This window comes from Lepidochelys kempii, chromosome 5 (assembly GCF_965140265.1).
Source record: "Lepidochelys kempii isolate rLepKem1 chromosome 5, rLepKem1.hap2, whole genome shotgun sequence".
NCBI lineage: Eukaryota > Metazoa > Chordata > Testudines > Cheloniidae > Lepidochelys > Lepidochelys kempii.
Window position 1 is genome coordinate 15,642,981 of NC_133260.1, and position 23,993 is coordinate 15,666,973.

General features: G+C 38.2%; 1 protein-coding gene across 5 annotated transcripts in view; it reads right to left on the reverse strand.

The window, feature by feature from the left end:
* Positions 1–23,993, reverse strand: part of DYM (dymeclin) — a 389,955-nt gene that overhangs the window by 186,670 nt on the left and 179,292 nt on the right. For all 5 annotated transcript variants that reach the window (XM_073343511.1, XM_073343514.1, XM_073343512.1 and 2 more), the window contains 2 exons: positions 12,547–12,729; positions 7,772–7,950 (listed from right to left, as the gene is read on the reverse strand). In XM_073343511.1, coding sequence (XP_073199612.1) covers positions 7,772–7,950; positions 12,547–12,729 — 362 coding nt within the window. The remainder of the gene's footprint in view (positions 1–7,771; positions 7,951–12,546; positions 12,730–23,993) is intronic.

Below are 23,993 nucleotides of genomic sequence, written 5' to 3' on the forward strand. Positions count from 1 at the left end.
GTCATTACACAAAGTAAAACTATTTCCCCATGTTTATTCCCCCCCCCCCCCCCCGTTCCTCAGATGGTCTTGTCAACTGCTGGAAATGGCCCACCTTGATTATCACTACAAAAGGTCATCTCCTCCCCGCCCCCGCTGGTAATAGCTCACCTTAAGTGATCACTGTCCTTACAGTGTGTATGGTAACACCCATTGTTTCATGTTCTCTATGTATATAAATCTCCCCACTGTATTTTCCACTGAATGCATCCGATGAAGTGAGCTGTAGCTCACGAAAGCTTATGCTCAAATAAATTTGTAAGTCTCTAAGGTGCCACAAGTCCTCCATTTCTTTTTGTGAATACAGACCAACATGGCTGCTACTCTGAAACCTTTATTCTTGTAGTAGTTACATTTAACACAGTACTGTGCTATACAGTATTTGCATTTGTTTTTGTTTCTGCGGCCTGATTGTGTAAGTCTGGTTCCAAATGAGGTGTGTGGTGACAGGTCAGTTCGTAACTCTGGTGTTTGTAACTCTGAGGTTCTACTATATGTATATTGCACATGGCTTTGCATTGCATACGTTCAAAATCCAAAACCTTTCCTAGTGCTAGTACAGTTATTCCTAGTGCTAGTACAGTTATAAATTCCAATAGATAATTCTCTTTGCACAACATAAAGTAATATAAAAGTACTGCAGAGTTTCATTTACAATTTCGCTTTGCAGTGAAAACAACAAAAAGCTTTTTGAAGTTTTCCCCAACGTAAATAGTGAGGTAAATACTTAGTTTCTTAGATGGCTGCTAAGTGGAGAAATATAGGAACATCAGCTTTTTAGTCCTGTAGGATTTATTACAGTAAAATACTAATATTTATTAAAAGAAAAGGAGGACTTGTGGCACCTTAAGAAGAGAGCTGTAGCTCACAAAAGCTTATGCTCAAATAAATTTGTTAGTCTCTAAGGTGCCACAAGTACTCCTTTTCTTTTTGCGGATACAGACTAACATGGATGCTATTCTGAAACCTGTTAATATTTATTACTAATCAAAATTTAATATGTTGCCATGCAAGTTATAGGGCCTTGTAATAATTGTCAAGCAGACTTGTTAGTGCTGAATAACACTGAACCAAGCACATCTGGGACACATGTTGCTTCAGAACTGCCCAAGATACACATTATCTCTATTTGAAAGGATGTTAGTTCATAAACCATAGCTGGAGGAGTGTATTCATGTTCAAGAAGCACCCACGGCACTAAAGGTGCAGGGATAACTGAACTAAAATCACCCTTATTGGCACTGAGTGAAATATTGTATATCAGCTCAATCAGCAGTAATTTGGAAATAAACCAGACACCCCTGTTTCCACCCTACACTCCATTTATAACACAGCTTCTAAAATTAGATTTCTTCATTATCATTCCGATCATGTCACCTTCTCTTTGAAGCCCTCCACAGGTTCCCCAATTCACTGCAAATTTAACTTCCTTGTCCTCACCTTCAAGGCCTTTCATATCTGTGCCCCTCCCTACTTATATATCCTTATCTCTCAGCATTTTGCCCAAGCCTCCTCTGCTCTGGGAATTAGGCCAGACTTAACACCCATTTGCTTCCCTAACAACTGTTATTGTGCCCTCTTCCATGCTGCCCTTTGCATATTGAACCTGAAATGATTCATAAGTGGACCATCTGAACCTTAAGATTTCTGGTTCACCGCAAATTTAGATATTTTTAAATTTTCTGTGAACCAGAAATTCTGAAACATTTTTGTTTCTGAAACACTGACACATGGCCTTTGCAAAACTAAATATATTCCCCCAGGACCCTTCCAGTTACTACTGAAATTAACATGCATCTGATCAGTATCACTGCTGCAGTTGTGAAATTGACAAGAATCGTATCAGTTTCAGTCAGCAGCTTCTAGGGCTCCTAAGGTCTGCAGTTCTGGGGAGCCCAGCCCTGCAGACTGCTTGGGGCTAGGGATCCAGGATTCCACAGTCCCCATCCTGAGGCACGGCTGGCCTGGAGCCACAGAACCTGGAAGCCCGGTGTCCCAGCAGCCTACCAGGAAGCAGGCAGGGCTGTGACAAAAATCTGCATGTGATTAGATGAAAGTTCATGAACCAAGATGTTTCCACAAAACATTTTGGATTTGATGAATCAGTATCTTCCAATTAAGCTTTGTTTTGTTGGAAAATTCCCAACCAGCTCTATTCATACCTTTTCCTTCTCCAAACTCTCTTCAAGGCCCAGTCCTGCTAAAATGTTTATAAGAAATTAGCCAACAAATTTTGGTTAGGTTGCAGGCATTAAATGGGGATTAATGTGGTAATTAAAATACATATTTTTGTCTCTCTCTTTTTCCTCCTTCATGTACTATATCTTGTGTTAGTTTGTAAGCACTTCAGGGAAGTGACATTCTTTATACGTGTGGCTCTGTGTGTGTGGACAGCACCGGGCATACAGTGGGTAGTAACGAAATATTATTAATTATCATTAATAAAAAAATTGCTAAATCACTATATACACCAGGGCTTGATCACAGACAAAATATTTTAAGTGCAGATGAGATCTCTTGCATTTAAGCATAACCAAAATTCTTATTTCCAGACTTCTCAATAAATGCATTTTCACATACTAGAGTTAATAAAAATATTTCTATATGAAATATATTTATGCTTATAAATCCATTATTTAAAAATAAGATATTCACATGCTCCTTTCATTCAAAGATCTTGCCTTATACTACTCTACTGCATATGTGGTACTGATATTCATTGAATAAGCTCCTTTACTTCTACAAAACATGAAATAAACTGCAAAAACATGTAATAAACCATTTATTCTGCACAATGGGCCCGCCTTACACACACTAACTCATCTCTACTAGATCTACTACTTCTTTCCTTGTCGCTGAGTGGTCTTTAATCAGCTGACATTTTTACAGAAAGAATTCACCATTAAAAAGTTACTTCTAGTCCCCCAAATGTGGGCCAAATAAAAACAGACATTGAAATTTATAGATACTATAGTCGGTCCAGGGCCAGAGCTATTTAACCAGGAAAAAAAAAAGTTTTTATATGAATCTTATCTAAAGTACATGACAAAATATACAATGGTGTGAATATTTATGATCAATATTGTCATACCAAATCTTTGCCAATGAAAATTATAACAAATCATATTCTATAATAATACATCATCTCATCCATTCCTTAAATACAATCATTTCTGGGAGGAGAGAGGCAACTAATGAATAGTCCATAGCAACACCGCACAACCGTACAGGACCCAAAACAAAGAATTACTGCATCCATTAGAAACTACATTTAGCATACTTAATATTGATTTGCAATTACCCAACTAATATTTAGCCTTGAAAACAGGGTTAACAATCCATATCCTTACAGAAGGAGTCAACATTTTTCATGAACACAAGTAATACACAGCTTGTTTTTTATATCTGAAAAGCTGTTCCATGACACCATGTAGGGGCACTGGCTTTGCAAAGTGCCACCTACTGCAACACCAGCATCGCTTCTTGCAACAGTTTGAGAGTATTTCCCAGGGACCTCCTTTCCAAATATGAACTAGGGATGCCCCTTACTAAATTCATGTGCTTGATTACCCTGACAGTGAGGAAGTTTTTCCTAATGTCCCTTGCCGCAATTTAATCACATTGCTTCTTGTCCTAACCAAAGAGGTTAACAAAAACAATTTTTCACCCTCCTCCTTGTAAAAACCTTTTATGTTACCATATTCCCCCTGCCTCCCCCTCGCCCCCCGTCTTCTCTTCTCCAGACAAAACCACCCAACTTTTTTCAATCTTCCCTCATAGGTCATGTTTTCTAGACCTTTAATCATTTTTGTTGCTCTCCTCTGGACTTTCTCCAGTTTGGCCACATCTTTCCTGAAATGTGGCACCCAGAACTGGGCAAAATGCTCCAGCTGAGGCCTTATCAGTGCAAAGTAGAGTGGAAGAATTATTTCTCGTATCTTGCATACAACACTCCTCCTAATTAATGTCAGAATGATGTTTGCTTTTTTTGCAACAGTGTTGCACTGTTGACTCATATTTAGCTTGTTGTCAACTATAACCCCCAGATCCCTTTCCGCAGTACTCCTGTCTAGGCAGCCATTTCCCATTTTGTATGTGTACAATTGATTGTTCCTTCCCAAGTGGAGTACTTTACATTTGTCCTTATTGAATTTCATCTTATTTATTTCAGACCATTTCTCCAGTTTGTCCAATTATTTTTCATTTTAATCCTATCCTCCTAAGCATTTGCAACCCTCTCAGCCTGGTATTGTCCACAAACTTTATAAATGTCCTCTCTATGCCATTATCTAAATCACAGATGAAGATATTGAACAGAAACGGACCTAGGACCAATCCCCGCAGGACCCCACTCAATACGGCCTTCTAGTTTGACTCTGAACCACTGATAACTACTCTCTGGAAACTGTTTTCCAACCAGTTATGCACCCACACTATGGTAGCTCTATCGAGGCTATATTTCACTAGTTTGTTTATGAGAAGGTCATGTCAAGATAGTATCAAAACCCTTACTAAAGTCAAGATATACCACATCTACTGCTACCCTGCTATCCACAAGGTTTGTTACCCTGCCAAAGAAAGCTATTAGGTTAGTTTGACATGATTTGTTCTTGACACATCCATGTTGACTGTCACTAAAACCTTATTATCTTATAGTTGTTTGCAAATTGATTGCTTGATTATTTGCTCCATTATCTTTCCAGCTACAGTATGCAAGTTAAACTGACTGGTCTGTAATTCCTTGAATTGCCCTTATTCCCCTTCTTATAGATTGGCATCATATTTGCTCTCTTCCAGTCCTCTGGAATCTCTCCCATCTTCCATGAGTTTTCAAAGATAATCGCTAATGGCTCAGATATCTCCGCAGTCAGCTCTTTGAGTATTTTATTTCATCAGACCCTGCCAATTTGAAGACACCTAACCCATCTAAGCAATTTTTTACTTGTACTTGTTATAGGGCAGAACAGGCAGTTTCATACCCTGGTACATATATAAATATATATGATTACTCAGTGATGTTTTCTTCAATTCTGTCAGCTTTTCAGAAAGCAAGACGTTTTCCTTTGCATGTTATTTCTGGGCTTTCAAGCAGCTTTTTGGCAGCTGACTTTATTGGGAGAGGGAGGAAGGAAGGAGGATAGTACACCATGAGATTCTACATCACAGAATAAAAGATCTGGAGTAGTTCTGACATATAATCCCTAAGGAAACGTCCAAAGTCCACAGTATATCAATTAAAATAATTTTAAAAAACTAGCAAAAACCCTCAAACTTATGAATATTTTTCCACAGAGACAGAAAACTAGTACACTTAGTGCCTGTCACATTGACAGCCTGGAAACTTAATGCCGCTATTGATCCACAGAAGTGATCCACCAGAGTGACTCAGCCCTGACCTAGACTGTTCAAGTAAGGGGGGATAGAGAGGAATTCAATCTTCATTGGTAGTTCAGTGGCTGGCTTCCTTCCTGAATTTGCCAACAAGTGTGCCTATGAGTGCTAATTTTCATCATGTCCTTATCTGTCCACTAGGAATCAGACAGAGACCAAACACATTCCATACAGGTCCCCAAACAGCCTTCAGATGCTCACTGAAATCCAGCTTAGGTTGTTAGGTTATCTAACTATGAAAGGCTCTCTTTTCTTTTACCAACCCCTGAGACATCCAATTCTATCCTTACAAGAATTTTTATAAAATATGATTTGCATAAAAGATTGCCAGCACGTCTGCACTATATAGAAAAGTGATGTTCTATAAACTGCCATACTACAGAACCACAGATCAGGTAGGATCACACTGGCCATTAGCTGCAGCTAGCGCTGCTGGAAAACAAAAAATTAATTTAACAAAAAAATTCAAGGTTTGAACATTTGTTTCAGCTTTGCATTGGAATGAGACAGACCTTTTGAAACTTTTCATGAAAAAATAAAGAGAGAGGAGCCACACACCTCTTCAACCCCAGAATAGCCAATAGACGAATCAAGCAGAGCAGGAACTTGAATCTAGGTCTCTCCAACATCTCTGGTTAGTGTCCTAATCACCAGACTATTGGGTATTCTGGGAAGGTCTTTCTTTTAACCCTCACCCTGACAAGAAACCTCCCCAGCAAAATGTTTCCACAAAATATTTCAGTTTTGACACAGCATTTTCCTGAATAAAAAAAGTTTAGTTGAAAAAAGTTCCGGACCAGTCCAAGTCATGACCTCAATTCAAAGCAGTTAGAAAGTTTTTGCTACCATAACATTTCTAACTAAACTTTGACAGCCTCCCTCCCAGAACCTTTAGAATTGCCTGTTTTATTTCTGTACTCCAGAACAGGTCAACTTTCATTACATTAATAAGCCAAGTAGTTACACTCTGCAGTTAAAACTTACTTAGCTTTGCAGTCTGAGTATAATTAACTAGAAATAATAGAACTGATTAAATTTCTTGAGCATATCCTGAAGGTCAACAGATTTGGGCTATATCAAACCAACTATAGTGTGTGAAGGGGAGATGAGAAATTGTCCAGTAAGGATCATTAGGCATGAAGAGTTTAAGAGCCTGAAATGAAGATCACAGCATTTTGCTCACTACTGATCCTTAACAGAGAGGGGGGGAAAAGCAGCACAAGAGGTCTGTTCCTAGTATTTTAAATGTGGGGTATGTGCATGCACAAACAGGGCAGCGGAGGGAAGAGCAGAAGAGAAAAGATGGTGATCTTAGAATAGCTGTCCTGGGTGGACACCACCTCTCATGCTCCTGTAGTTAGGACACCTGAAAACAGGAAAGGGGTAAAGCTAGTAAGTGGCTTCAGAAGATGCTGCCCAATTTGAGCAGAAGTGGCTTTACCATGGTCAGGAGAGGCTATCCCAGCTAAATAACAACTCAGGAACAGTTTGGGAGGACACTGTCGAAGCTGTGCTCCTTATTCTAGGAAATACCGTAAGAAGTGTGGACAATTCATCACACCTTTAACTAATAGTCACAAATTTTTACCTGTCGACACTCTAACACATTTAGATCTGTGTTGACTAATACTTTCCTGGCTAATGAAAGCCTGAAACACAGTTTATTTATATGAATTCAAAGTTTTCCTTTTGATTTCTCCTCACATTATTCATTAAAGAATACCAACTAATGATATTTATATCTAAAACAAATGGAAGACCATTATGTCACTAAGGACCAAATCTATATAGGCCTGTTACAACATGTCACATTATACAAGCACATGCGGAGCTGCATGCTGATACTGAATCTGTCTGTGCAAATACAGGTTTCTGCACGTGCAAGTTTGCAAATGCATTTTTGGAACCCTGTTAAAAATATCAGAGTGATAGAGTTTAAGTTGCAAAGGGACCACCAGATCATGTAGCCTGACCTCCTGTATATCACAGGCCACTAAACACCTATGGTCTTAAGTCTCCTGCCATCTTGGCCCACCCATGCCATTCTTATTCTATCCAATCTCCCCCCGCATTTAAACACATTAAATTTCCCTATCAATTTTGCTTACATTCCAGAGATTTATACTTTTATCAGTGCTATCTCTTAATCCAGTCACATGCTGAGCATAATAATATGAACAAGACATGACGAATCATGGACAAGTAATTCACAATCCATTGTCCTATAGAGATTCTCTCTACCCCCAGAATATTGAATAACATCACACAACCATACACAAACCTCCACAAATCAACCCCAATTGCCAAATATTAAGTATTAAATATGCAGTACAATACTTACAAGATTTTCCATATCAGTGCGGGCCAACATATATGTCCGAACATTGCTGTTCTGATGCAGTAATATGTATAAAAGGAGAGTTGCTTGATCAGATTTCTGCTGTTCACACAAAGCTGTGTACAAACTGTTAAAATTAATCTGGAAAGCATGTGGACTTGGTGAAGGAAAAGCAGTGCTATCTGGAATAAAGAAACCAAAAACATATTTAAAAAAAAAATTTACCACCTCGGCTTCTGTTTGTTTTACAGACACTTTCATGTCTGACACAGGCACCACAGAAAGAACTGGAGCTAAATATCTGCAGAAATAATCTTCAGTCAGTCTTGGTTCAACTTTTACTGGTGACCATAAACCTTAGCCAAGTCTCATAAAACTTTAGTTATGTCAAAGTTACAACTGTTTTCACACCTGAGAACTGGTGAGCCTTCCTTATACCCATAGTAGTCTTTCTTGCTCCTCCCTCCAACTCAGTCATGCCTGTAACAAAGCAGCCTTGTCACCCTTTATTTCCCTTCCTGACTCTCAAGGTAAGAAAAGAAGGCAGCTCAGGAAATGCTGGGTAATGGTGAAGCTACAGGGCTTTTCTTAAGAGCTAGAATTCCAAGGGAACATGAAGGAGTAGGTTTGTTTCTAGTCCCAAAATGATCCAACTTCCGGGTTTAGTTTACAGTGTTCTAGGAGTATCACATCTGTATTTACTGGTATGTATTAATCTTTCAAAGGGCTAGTCTACATTGAAAACTTAAATTGGCTTAGTTACGTCTCTCAGAGTTGTGAAAAATCCATACCCCAAAGAGACTGAGCTATGCCGACCTAACCCTCCATGCAGACGGTGCTAGATCAGCAGAAGAATTCTCTCAATTTAGCTACTATCTCTTAGGGAGGTGGATTAACTACAGAAATGGGAGAAGCCCTCCCATTGCTGTGGTGAGTGTCTACACTGAAGCATTACAGTATTGCAGCTGTAGAATTTTAAGTGTAGACATACTGTAAGTAATCTATGTTCAATGGCCATAATATAGGCCTTGGTTAGTCTAGAAAGAAAGGTGTGTTCTGTTTTAAATTAGATTAGCTAATGTGATTTGAAACATCACTTAGCACAGTTTAACTCCTTGAAAATTGTGTCAGGTGGTTATGGTGTGTATGGCATAACTTAGGGTGAAGGTGGAGATGGAAGCAGAACAGAATATTATGAAAGTAACAGTAAAAAAGGTTGAAAACTGGTTTCTGTGTGTTTCTATGATGTTTGTGGAACTATGTGACTTTTCAGCTATATCTGAGATATAAGCAGCTCAGAAATGTCCATTTAAAATAAAAAAAACTTGTAAGTGGATACATGGAAAAAGATATTTCTTGCTATATGAGATTCCAGAATGCTGCACTAAGTCAACTGGACATAGCTTTATTTTCAGAGAAGGTGAGCTGTCTGGAGCACCAGGAAAAATTAAAGCAGCCTTTCAAGATAACACTTGCTCTCTTGCCCAGAGTAATTTTTAAGATAGAATGGAAAACCTAGCAGGCGGTTTTGTTTATTTTTGTTGTGGTTTTTTTAAAATTGTGATCACCATGGTGAAGGTAGGCAAGCATGTGTGTGTGTGTCTGAGCTGATTTGCTGATTACTTTCCATACCAAGCTTTCAAAAGCTGAAAATTGGACTAAGCAGTTTTAACGTTGTTTCACGTAACAGCGTCAGCTATAGAGTTTTCAAAGCGATCAGAACTTCAGAATCTACTCTTAATCTCCCCAGGACTTGAATTAGCATATTAGGGGTGCTGGAGAACAGCTAATACTTTGCATGTGAATCCTCTATTTTTCATAAAAGCAAGATAATGATCAAATATTACACATTATACCACCATGAAAACAGTGGTGACTTCAACATTCTCACCAGCTATGCTGCTATGGAAAAGAACTGCAAGCCAATACGAATTTAATCTTCAAATGAGCAGTCCTGCACTTCTCTACTATGCTTTTCAACTTTTCTTAATAAACTTTTACATCTGTGCAGCGTATGCATCAAAAACTCCTGTGCATCAAAAACACTCCCGTTTTTAAAAAAGCCACTACTTTTCTCTTTCTTTTCCTTCCATATTCCCAGAATAAACCATTGTCAGGTTGTATTCCATTAATCCAAAACAACTGCTACTTTGTGAAAATATTTTTTATTAAAATTTAAAATGTAAGTGTAGCTAGAGATGACGAAGCAGATTAATTCAACACACTTTACTAAAGGAGCACTTAGATGCTATTGTCAGCTGAGAATTCTACATGTCTCAAGGCTCAAGCTGTGTGAATTACTAAACAAAACCACTAACAGTTGCAACTTTTCTTTACCAGTTTTGTTATAGAGACACTTACAAACCTTTTTAAAAATTGCCAAAAACTACCAAAAGAATCTTTTAAAAACATTATGGAAGAAGAGTCCTAAAGAATTTAATAAAGACAGATAATCTTTCCAAACCTATTTATGGACTTCAATAGCAGGGATATAATCTGTATTATATTCCACAGAATGGTTTTAAAAATTCTATAGAAAAGATGTAGTTACTCTTTATTAAATTCTACAGGTTTCAGAGTAATTTCTCTAGAACACTATTGGTCTCATCCCCAATAAATTAGACAGGATATCTTCATAATGAAAACAGATAATTCTTGTATTATATTCAGACCTTTTATATAGTTAAAGTTGCAACAAGGCTTCCATTATAATTCTTGTTAAGAACATAAGAACAGCCACATTGGGTCAGACCAAAGGTCCATCTAGCCCAGTATCCTGTCTTCAGACAGTGGCCAATGCCAGGTGCCTCAAAGGGAATGAACAGAACAGGTAATCATCAAGTGATCCAACCCCTGTCGCCCATTCCCAGCTTCTGGCAAACAGAGACTAGGGACACCACCCCGCCCATCCTGGCTAATAGCCATCGATGGACCGATTCTCCATGAATTTATCTAGTTCTTATTTGAATCCTGTTATAGTCTTGGCCATCACAACATCATCTGGCAAGGAGCTCCACAGGCTGACTGTGTGTTGTGTGAAAAAATACTTCCTTTTGTTTTGTTTTAAACCTGCTGCCTATTAATTGTATTTGGTGACCCCTAGTTCTTGTGTTATGAGAAGGAGTAAATAACACTTCCTTATTTACTTTCTTCACACCAGTCATGATTTTATAGACCTCTATCATATCCCCCCACAGTCGTCTCTTTTCCAAGCTGAAAAGTCACAGTCTTATTAATCTGTCCTCAGATGGAAGCCATTCCATACTCCTAATAATTTTTGTTGCCCTTTTCTGAACCTTTTCCAAGTACAGTAGATCTTTTTTGAGATGGGGCGACCACATCTGCATGCAATATTCAAGATATGGGCATACCATGGATTTATATAGAGGCAATATGATATTTTCTGTCTTATTATATATCCCTTTCTTAATGATTCCCAACATTCTATTCACTTTTTTAACTGTCACAGTACATTGAATTCATGTTTTCAGAAAACTATCCACAATGACTCCAATATCTCTTTCTTGAGTGGTAACAGCTAATTTAGACCCCATCATTTTACATGTATACTTGGGATTATGTTTTTCAGTGTACATTATTTTTGCATTTATCAACACTGAATTTCATCTGCCATTGTGTTGCCCAGACACCCAGTTTTGTGAAATCCTTTTGCAGCTCTTTGCAGTTTGCTTGGGACTTAACTATCTTGAGTAGTTTTACGTCATCTTCAAATTTTGCCATCTCACTGTTTACCCTTTTTCCAGATCATTTAGGAATATGTTAACTAGGTGATCTGGAAAAAGAGGCAAACACTGTTGTCATGCACGTTTGTTTTCCCTGCCTCCCAGTTTTTCCAGAGGAATAAATTTGATCTGAAGAATTGTCTAGTTATCATTGGGAGGAGCAGAATTAGTTTTTTCTAATTGTTCAATGCAGATACAATGTTTCCCAACACTTAAAAATGAGTCTAAATAAATTACACAAACACTGCAAGTAGTCAGCACGTCATTTAAAACAGCAACACCAAGAATAACATTATGAAATTAGGGCCGCGGTAGCCCAAGGACTCTGTGAGGACTAAGAGCTTTTCTGGATAATGAAAGCAGCTCCGGATCATGCTGAACTGATTAAAATTTCCTGCTTAAATAAGCGAACTAGTTTAAAGGAGTATAAATATAAGTATAGAGTATACTCTATATATAAATGACACTTATACTTATAAATATAAGTATAGAGTATAAATATAAGTGTCAAACCAGCTCAGCTACAAACAAGTTCACATCTATGCATATAAAACTAACCAATGAAACATGGTCCAGGGTGCCCAGATCTCCCAATGCCTATAGCGTTCCTAAAGCCAACAGGATCCTTTTGGCTACCTGACTTGCCGCCCGCCACCCACCCCCTCACCTTCCCATTTCTATTTCTATCTTGTGAAGTTGCAGAGCTATGCAGAAGAGAAACGGTCTTAAAAACTTTGCAAGAAAGCAAGCTATAGGAACTCCATTTTCCAAAACCAAATTGCACAGTACCCTTCAGTGTTTAAACACCCTTCCCCCCCGCCACAGTGTCTTTTAAGTTTCATGGGCTGAGACATGCTGGCTCAGGAACTTCACAGGACCTATGGAAGAGAAACTCCCTTTCTGTACATTTCCTGGGTTTACAGGACAGAACCTGTATTATAGCACACCTTGGTAAGAAAAATGGTTTAGAAGCCAGGATAACACAATGCCGCAGTTGCTTCTATTCACACTAGAAGATTAAGAAAAGGTACAAACCTTGTGTGTTCTTGAAGGACATAATAGCTTGTCTGTATGGGTTTGGTGTATCTGGAGCATCAGTCAAATTAGCTAGCACAAGCAGAAGCAGAAGGCTCTGATTAGCTAAAGGTGATGACTGTTCCTGCTGTGGTGCTGGTTTACTTCCTACTCCACCCAATGTGAATACTGTCCACAGGCCAGCTAAAGGGAAGAATTGAAGAAGACAATCCTCTTAGTGAATGTTATTAAATATTTATGGTGTGCTTTAAGGGGCACACCCGTCTTTACAAATGAGTAAGAGGTTTCTTTTGGTCTACCCCAAAGTACAGCTACAATACAGAGAAAAACAATTCATCCTGAGACAATAAAGGGACAACATTGATCATGAATTTGATGGTGGAAGAATCATGAAAGCACATTTCAAAGGAGTAGGGGTAGAGCATTTGGCAGATGAGAACAGGGAGGCTGCTGGAAGTGTAAGAGGTAATAGTGCAGGAGGAGATGAAAGATGTGATTAGGAGAAAGAGGCAGCGCCATAATGGTGCAAGTCTCTGAAGGTAAAGAGATTAAACCTGATGTGATAGAAGACACAAAGCCTATGAGGGGATTCAAGAAAGGGGCACTGACACAATTGGTGCACAGGAAGAGGAAGACGAATTTGTACAGTATATTTGCAATCAGATAATCTCCTTTAAAAACGCAAATAGATTCCAGCATGATGCATTTCTTAATGTGCTTTTTTATTAAACCCAGAATGTTATAATAGATTCCAAGGCCAGAAGGCCCACTGTGATCATGCAGTCTGACCTCTTGTATAACACAGGCCATAGAACTTCCCCAAAAAAATTCCTAGTGAAGATCTTTTAGAAAAGAACCCAATCTTGATTTTAAAATGTTTAGTGATGGAGAATCTACCATGACCCTGGTAAGTTGTTCCAATGATTACTCTCTCTCACGGTTAAGAATGTATGCCTTATTCCCACTCTGAATTTGTCTAGCTTCAACTTCCAGCTAGTGGAATGTATTATACCCTTCCCTGCTAGACTGAAGAGCCCATTATTAAATATCTGTTCCCCATGCAGGTACCTATAGACTGTAATCAAGTCACACCTTAACCGTCTCTTTGTAAAGTTAAATAGATGGAGCTCTTTGAGTCTATCACCATAAAGCTTTTTAGCCCTTTACTCATTCTCATGTATCTTCTCTGAAACCCCTCCAACATATCAACATCCTTCGTGAATTGGAGACACCAGAACTGGACGCAGTATTCCAGAAGAGGTCACACCAGTGCCAAATTCAGAGAAGTAAAATAACCTCTCTACTCCTATTCAAGCTTCCAGTTTTTCCATCCAACGATTGCATTAGCCCTTTCAGTTACAGCATCACACTGGGAGCTCACATTTAGCTGATTATCCACCACAACACACAAACTTTTTCAGAGTCACTGCTTCCCAGGATAGAATGCCCCATTCTTTGTTCCCAGACGCATACAATTTACATTTAGCCATATTAAAATGCATATTGCTTGCTTGCGCCCAGTACACCAAGTAATGCAGATCATTCTGTACCAGTGACTGGTTCTCTTCGTTATTTACCAATCCCCCTATTTTGGTGTCACTGTGACAGGATCCCCAGGGTACAACCTGGAACTGGCCAACTGCTGTGCCCCCTTAACTCTCCAGCCTGGGCTTTCTCTCACAATGCTTTGTTAGTGAAATGCAACAAACCTTTTCAGGTGCTGTTATCACTCAGCACAACAGCATGTGGAGCCCCACACTCAGCTAGAGTGCATGAATGCTGCTTGAGTCACTCACGAATCACACAGAGAAAGGCACCAGAAAATCTCCCAAGCCCCTAGCCTTGGACCCCACAACTGTACTTTCTTTCCCTGGTCAGAAGCCTGACCAGTGTAAGTTCATTACCTAGTGTGCCCCTCCCTCCATGTAGAGAGGGCACACATCATCCTTTGTAACCTGAGCTGATATTTCCCGACCACCTCATCGAAAACACACAGTTTTAGGTAAAATATAAAACAGATTTATTAACTACAGAAAGATAGATTTTAAATTATTATAAGTGGTAGGCACAATAGGTCAGAGATAGAAAATAAAAACAGTCTAAATCTTAAACCTTATTAGACTAGGCAGTATTTGGATCAAGCAGTTTTATCACCCCACTAGGTGCTACAGTTCTTAGTACACAGGCTTGCCCTTTAAGCCTGGGACCAGTCTCCTCAGTTCAAGTCTTCGTCTTCCCAGCATTCTTGTTGCTTCCAGTGTAGGTGTGGGAGGAGAAAGGCCCAAAGCATGACATCACCGTCCCCTATTTTATATCCTCAGTCCATGTACCAGGAAGACACTAGCTCAGACATGCCTGGTGGGCCTTGTTAAGTCACAGCATTGAGCCACCCCCCGGTGTGGTCTTGTACAATTTAGTCATTGAGTTGAGCAGTCCCCATTGTGTGGTGCTTGCACAACTGTCATTAAATTGTAAATCCCTTGTTTACTATTCTGCTGGTCAATGGCTGGCGATGATCGTTCAATGACCACCCAGCTGATATTGATTGGTATTAATTATACTATCCTCCTTTAATTCTTTATTAATCGAGTCCCGTATCAGCCACTCCATTATTTTGCCTGAGATCAATGTCAGACTGACAAACCTATAAACCCAGGCCATCCCGTTTAATCCCTACTACCCTTTATAAATATTGGCACAACATTAGCTTTCTTCCAGTCTTCTGGAACTTCCCCAGTGTTCCAGGACTTACTGAAAATATTAACAATGTAGCAAGCTCCTCAGCCAGCTCTTTTAAAACTCACATACACAAGTTATCCAGATCTACTGATTTTAAAATGTCTAACTTTAGTAGCTACTGTTTAACATCCGCCTGAGATACAAGTGGAATGGAAAGTGTGTTACCACATGATATGACTCCATCACATTCTGCCCCCCCCATACAGAACAGAATTTTTTTGCGTTATTTATGACAATTTTACCATTTCCATCTAGTAATGGACGAAAACAATTGTTAGGAATTTTTTTTGTTCCTAATATACTTATAAAATGACATCTTATTGTCCTTAACTCTGATTGCCTAAGCAGTTTTCTTCAATTCCTATCTTCTAATTTATATTTATTACTATCAACTTTCCCTTTCTTCCATTAAAAAAAATTTTTTTTTTATAACTTTCTTCACTTGCTCTCTAAACCAGGTCGTGTTTTTATCCAATACAGCCTTCTTCCTTGATTGTGGGTTTTGGGGCATCTAATAAGATGTTCTTAAACAATTCACAAGTTTTAGGAGAAGCACAGTTAGCTCATGACCAGGGAACATAATAATTGCTAGTATTTCTTAAACTTTAATAGCCAGATTTACAGTTATGCAAAAGACAGCAACACTGTACACTTCACTGTGGAGGAATGTCACGTCTTTCAAATTCCATACAATGTTCTTAATGGGGACAAGGCAAAACTAATAACGAATAACCTCAATTCTGTTTTAATCAGATCCACCCTTTGATTTTTAAGTTAGGATTTAGAATAAATGAATGAAACTTGAGACAGTGGGAGGCACTTATGCTACCTGTTAGACTTTTTTAATGGATTACATAGAACACATGCAGTTATGGAAATACAAATTTAGCCTGCAAAACTAGCAGATAATAGTTTACCTTTGACCAATTGGCTTCTGCTAAGCTTAAAGTACACAATTTACTAGTAATTCTGTTGGGAACTAGTCACCTTTATTGATTGATGCCTCTTAGTAAAGTGGTAGCTTCCCCACACAACCCCCCCCCTCCCGCCGCCAAAGTAATTACACCTCTACCCCAATATAACGCAGTCCTCAGGAGCCAAAAAATCTTACCGCATTATAGGTGAAACCACATTATATCGAACTTGTTTTGGCCTCGAGCATTTCCGTTATTAACAGTCAGCAAATCATTTTTGTTAGAACTAACACAGTGTATGCAATAAATAAATCTGTTCTACAATGGTTAAATTGTATCTCCTTTCTTTAATTACAACAATTATTTTACAAGCTTACTTAAAAGATACAGTGTATTAACAACACTGGTACTAAACGCTATTAAATGCAACCATGTGGGCTAGGTGGACTGCGTTTAATGCTTAGGAAAATGCAAAATTCACATAAAATATCAGAAAACAATTTTAATTACACATCCTTACAAATTGTTGTAAAAAAGGATTTTGGTATTTTAGCAAATAGGAGCATGGGCCACTTTGTTATTTAGCCAACTATGTTATACGTAGATTATTAAGTAATATGAACTGTTAACTATTAAATAGTTTGAAAACATTTTGGAGATGGGAGTTTTTACTTATAGAAAAGATTAAAATGAAGCTAAAAAAGGTACAGTCATCAAGTTCTAGAGACACTGATAAAATGGTAAATACCTTTTTTTGGTGTTCAAGATGCTTTCTTATTTAAGCTACACCTCTTAAAATTTTTTTAATTAAAAAAAAACCTTGTTACACTTTGTTGCTTCATGCTACTGCGAGCCACCTTCTTCACCAGGTCAAGTATGGATTTTAACTGCAGTATTTGCAGTCTATCCACATCCTGGCTTTCTAGCCACTTAAGACCAATCTCTAACCCTACAACTGCATCAGCAGTTTTGGGCGGTAGCTCCGAGGGTTCTTCGTCACTATCCACAGGGTTAGACACATTTTCTGAGGCACCAGGTGGTTGAAGGGCAACATTATGAATTATATCTACATCTGTAAGTCGTTCATAGGTTGGACACATAGCATCCACCTCCATCCACTCTTGATCATCAGCTATCCCACTTTGAGCCATACGTTCCCTGTAGACTCATTCTGCCTCCATGGCCTCTTCTTCCATAAAACCTTCAAAGTTGTTCTCATCTTCGTCTTCTTCCTCATCTTGGTTGTCATTGCTTTCAGTGACAAAAGCACTTTTGAGACCACGATGCCAACATTTCTTTATCATTGAAGGAATGACTCCTAGCCAGGCTGTCTCGTCTAAGTTAAATATATCCAGCAAATTCAATTTTTTGATTACATCCGTTATGCTACTGTTGCCCTCAACAATTTTCTTTACTAAGGCTTTATGATAGTTCATTTTAAATGTGGCTATAATGCCTTGATCGAGGGGCTGTATTTTGGACGTTGTGTTCTTAGGAAGGTAGCTCATCTTTATCTTCCCGTCTTTGCTGGTTATGGCCTCAACTGGGGGGTGGGCGGGACAGTTGTCAAGTAGGAGCAATGCCTTTGGCTCCAGGTTTTGTCTGCATAGGTGGCTCCGGACAGCTGGTACAAAATATTTATTAAACCATTCCTCGAAAATATCCGATGTCATCCAGGCATTTTTTGAATGGCGATAAATGAATGAAAGCGAATCCATGTTCTTATGGTGGAAAGCCCTAGGTGACCTGGATTGGTCTATTCACAGAGGTTTAAGTTTATGTGAACCGGTTTTATTCATGCAGAAAAGTATTGTCACTCTCTCTTTTATCAGCTTAAAACCTTCGACCTTTTGTTCTTCGGTCCTAGAAGCAAGTGTTCTATCTGGCAGCATACGGTAACATAAGCCGGTTTCATCAGCTTTATAGATTTGCTCCGGAGCATAGCCACCCTCGATGATAATTTCTTGTAACTTTAGCGGGTATTCGTTGCAAGCTTTTATATCTGCAGAGCGTGAACGCCATGACGTTTTAAAAAACGATTAAGCCATCCACTGCTAGCTTTAAATTCGTTACCTTGATGTGCAGAAGCATCCTTGCCCGAGCATCTAAAATCAAGATCCTTCCTCAATTTCTCCGCTTGTTTCCTTATAATGTCACTGGAAATTGGCGTGCTGTCAGCATGTCTTGGGTAAACCACATAAATACTGCTCTATCTAGTTGGTTATCCTGGGCAGTTTTTAGGTGCTTCCTTTCCAGGCCGTCACTTTCATCCAGTTCAACTAGCGTTGGTCGTAATTTTTCCTCATCTTTGATCCACCCCTCTTAATGTTGATTCCCCCACTCCTAGTCCTTTTGAGACCTTCGCTTGGCTCATTTCTGATTTCAGTCTGTCCAAAGCTTCCAATTTTTATTTGACTGTCCATGCCTTTCATTTCCGTGACTGTGAACTACTTGCCATCATGTCAATGGTACTTTAATATTAATGCTAACAATTTTTTTAATTGTTTAGAAAATGTCAGCGCAGTATTACAATGTTTCCAAAACACAACTAGTGAGACAATTTAAGCTTAGTCTATACTGCACACAATTTAGAAACGAGATTAAAATAGGCGGGAGAGATGAGAACGCCTAATGGGACCATGGGCGCGCAACATACATTTACCCCTGCCTTCTCATTGTTGCATATTCGTTCCACCACTTTGATACATGCACATTTGTACAGACAATGTACAGTATGTACGTAATTTGATACAAGCCACATTTTAAGAGCCGAGGCGCCGACCACATATGGTTTTGTAACAACTTTACACTGACAAGGAGGCAGCAGGTTAGTCAACGACAAAGTTAGACCGAACTCTCCTTTTTGATAAATTAGTCATGGTTATAAATACAAAGGCTGTTTTTTATTATAACAGCCACTGAAAATTAGCTACCACCTCGCACATGGTTTTGTTGTCCGCAAAACGAATTTAAACTTTCAGTGGTTTTAAACTATCAATGGATTTAAACTGTCAACATTATAACTTTAATTAAGACTTGCAGACAAGACTTTTTTTATGCAATGAAGATCGGAGTGAAAGTTTAAAAATGCTGTAAATGCGCTCGGCTTTGAATTTTGACTTTTGATCCAAGAAAGGCTTATAAATACATACATACTGAATATGTACGCAGTAATCATTAACTGTATAAACTGGGATTAAACAGAATAAAAGTACTGTATGTTGTAGACGAGACAGAAAATCATTTTTGCTTTACCGCATTATATCTGAATTCATGTTATATCGGATCGCGTTATATCGGGGTAGAGGTGTAATTACAAAAAATTACATTATGCAATGCTATGGTTGCACAATTAAGCACTCAAAAGAAAGGAAAAGCAAAGGACCTTAACTCTAGCCCCTTACTTGAAGTCATTATGATACAGTCTTTAATTACACAATCACGTTATTATAAATATGCATGTATATCTAAGATAATTTCTACTATTTTATATGAAATAGTATGTCATCATGTAGCTGAAGAGTTTCTGTGAAAGAGTTAAGATTATGCGTTAAACTTAATTTCCATATTTTCCAAGCTTTGGATGATCAAGAGTGCTAATTTGCATATTGTAGGTTCATTTTAAGTTAAATGTGTTAATATCGTAAAACAGCATACTTGAAATGCCCACTTCTTATTAAAGTACTGATGATTAACGAAGTTGATCAGCTACATTTCTGTTTAGCACTCAATACATCCCCCAGCACAGCCCTGTTTCCCCACATTGTATGACAGAAACTGACCATTTCCTCATAAGGATTAAAATGCTGCTTGACCAGCAAAATCTTGAAACTCATAGCTCAGGATCATGAAATGAACAATCCCAGCATTAGAAATTCTTACTCATCACCTGTAAACTAAAATTTTGATTTACAATAAATACAATGTATTTCTCCAATGTAAAGAAACAATTGAGGCAATTTAGTCTTCTTTGAGACTCTAGACACATTGGACATGAGAGCCCATACGGATCCTTTTGAATTTAAAGCAGAAATATACTCTACCTGATAGAATCACAGAACAACAGGTTTACAAGGGTCAGCTTGTTTAACCCCCTGCAAAGATGCAGGATTTGTCATGTCTAAACCATCCAAGACAGATGGCTATCCAGCCTCTTTTTGAAATCCTCCAGTGAAGGAGATTCCATGACTACCATAGGCAGTTGTTCCATTGTCCTACTATTCTTACAGTGAGGAACTTTTTCCTGAGACTTTTATCTGGTATGCTGTTGTTTGAACCCATTGCCTCTTGTCCTGCCTTTTACGGCAAGAGAACAATTTTTCTCCATCTTTTTTATGGGAGCCATTCAAGTATTTGAAGACGACTATCATGACCCCCATTCTCCTCTTTTTCAAACTATACATACCCAGTTTCTTCAGCCTTTGCTCATATGGCTTGCATTCCATCTCTTTGATCATCTTTGTCACTCACCTATGGATCCTTTCCAGTTTTTCGACACCCTTTTTATACATTGGTGACCAAAATTGGACACAATACTCCGGCTGAGGCCTAACCAGCGTCGACTGAAGCAGTACTATCACCTCCTGTGACTTGCATGCTATGTCTCCGTTAATGCAACCAAAAATGCATTTGCTTTTTTTGCAACAACATTGCATTGTTGACTGCTGTTGAGGTTGTGACCCACCACAACTCCCAGACCCTTCACAGCAGTGCTAGTGCTAAGCCAGTTATCCTCCATCCTGTATCTGTGTATTTGATTTTTCTTCCCTGAGAGTAGCACCTTACATTTGTCTTTGTTGAATTTCATTTTCTTGTCTATAGCCCAGTACTCCAATTTATCAAGATCCATTTGAATTTTAGCTCTATCTGCCAAAGTGTTTGCAACTCTCCAACTTTGTGTCATTTGAAAATTTGATCAGTATGCTCTCTACTCCTACATCCAGATCATTAATAAGATGTTAAACACCACCAGACCTAGAACAGATCCCTGTGGAACTCCACTTTTGAGACCTCCTTCCAATCTGACATCATTCAATTAATAGTTATTCTTTGTTTGCAGTTGTTTAACTAATTATGTAGCCATTTAATGGTAGTTCCGCCAAGCCCACATTTCGCCATCTTACTTATCAGAATGTCATGTGGGACTGTGTACAAAAACAGCTTAAACTACACTTGGCCTTGTATAAACTCAAGCCACCGGAATGGCACTTTTCTGCAAAAACAGTTATACATTCAGATTCTGTAATAAACCAACACTCACTTCCTCAAGCTCACTGCAAAGAAATTATTACAATGCCAAAAGAAAGATAAATAATGCCACTCAGCATTAATTAGTTTGAAGGAGATCCCTTAATGAAGAGCTATTATAATTAGATACTTCACAGAAACAATCATGTTACATGAATCACCCTTTATCAGTAAATTTTTGATCAGCTGCTCCCAAATTGAAACAATACAGCTGAATAAAAATGCTGCTCAACCTCAACACTGAAGTGTCCCTTTAACTCACATTAGAGCCATTTGGAAGTGTAATTTGGCTGGCCACATTTTGCAAAGAAGGTTAAAAAAAACGGAGATAATCATTTATTTTATCTTCACTCATTAAACAAATCAGATTGTAATACATTTCCCCCCTTTTAAATCACAACTATTATGTATTTACTATTCTCAGATAAATCAGAATTTTTATTTTCCACCATCCCCTCCCTTCTGTAATAGCATCTGCAATTACTACACCTTTCCTCTGAATTTAGGAAAAGAGGTACACAGCCAAACTCATGACAGTGATATATGACCCAGCTATCCTCCTGAAGCTCTGTCTCTCAGTTGGCAACTTTCTGGAAGAGCAATATCATCCTAAAAGAGACACATAACATTCACTTCAGATCCATAGGGCATCTCAAAATTTGGCACTGAATGTTATGAGTGGTTGCTCCCAATGTCCTCAAACCAGAAGAAATTCTTAAACTATTCCTTCCCGATTATCAGGAACGCAAAATACTGAAACAAATAGTTCGGAGAGGCTGGAAAAAACAGATTCAGGAGCTATATAAAATTAAATATAGGAACAAAACCAGTCTCATATCCACCTTAAACACCTTAAGCATCTGTCATGAGAGTGACAGATATACAGGGTGCACATCAAGAATGCTACATTTGGTGAAAAAGAAAAGGTTGTCAAGACCCAATAAAAAATGGAGAGTACCCTATTAATGTGTGGCTGTCAAGAGGATGAATGGTATGTAACACATATATGCTGTAACTGACATTCTCAAAACATTGGCTGGCAAGATATGTCACTCAAAGGTTTAATAGTTCTTTACACCCGTTGTCAACATTTTAAGAGAAAACAATAACTAGCATGTTCTGGTTCTTAAAACTAATCTGGTCCTACAAGTAAAATAAAGATATTTAAGGTACATTCCATATCTCAAATCATCAAAATATCAAATTGTAACGTTGTCTTTGTCTTTTTTATTTAGTGTCAGGTAATAATTTAATAATTTTGAAACAAGAAAGTTTTCAGATAAAAAATTTGTTAAACTGGAATTAAAATTGAGCGGGGTGTGTGTGTGTGTGTACACACACATATATCAGTAAGTGGATGTAAAAGCGGCAAAGAGTCCTGTGGCACCTTGTAGACTAACAGACATATTGGAGCATAAGCTTTCTGGGTGTCACAGGACTCTCTGCCGCTTTTACAGATCCAGACTAACACGGCTACCCCTCTGATACTTGACAATAAGTTAAAGGTAAAATTACAAAGGGATGTTGCAATTATCCCCAAAATAAGCATTGCAAACCCAAGAAACTCAAAACCAAGGTTAAATTTAAAAGAAATCCAAACATTAAAGGTATAGAAATACACAACTAAGGCACTCACACAGCCTTAACTCTGCCCTATAGTGACAATCGCCAAAAAAAAAAGGGGGGGGGGGGAAATGCATCTTTAAAAAAAAGAGTTGAATCTATTTGGGACCATAAATGTAATTATTCACTATTCAGAATTGTATTGTTATTGGATTGTCACTGCGCCACAATTTTTGTACACTCTTCATGCAGTCTTTGGTTTCCCAGTTACCCATTCCTGCTGGGCTGAAACAAGAAAGCCCAGGACAGTGAAGTCCCAGGCTGCAGATACACAGAGCAGTAGAAAGTTTGTTATATTATTCCATATTTAGTTCTGTTCATAATAAAGGTTTATCTGGATATCTGTCTGTTCATGAGTAAGATATTACACTCACTACAGCAGAGAGTGAAAGTTGTTTGGATGACTTAACTGTGCATTTCCATACCATGTTTGGATTTCTTTTCAAATGTAATCTTCACTTTCAATTTTATTTGCTATTAGTTGTTTTAAGAAGATCCAGAATGCGAGAATTAGATAGAAGTTTTCTTAAAGGCCGTTTCCATCCCAGAAGATGACAAACACTAGCTGCGACTCCTTGCCTCTAAAATACCTCTTTCCTGTTGAAGATTTCTATATTAGTTAACACAAAAGGCTTTGCTTCAACTACCCTAGTTGTCAGTATATAAAAGCAACAAACCCATAGCCATAAAAAATTATTTCTCCATGTGTTTTCAATAAGCATATTTTTGGGTGTTTTATTTACATTTATGCCTTAATGTTGCATGTAAGAATATTTGCAGTGAATTCTATAATTGAAATTCTCTCATATGATTCTACTGATGCATTCGACAACAGGGTACCCTATTACCTGTGGTTTTTTCCCTCTAACTATAAAATTGCCAACAAATTTCTAAAAAAATTATTTTGTTTTGGCAAATACACAG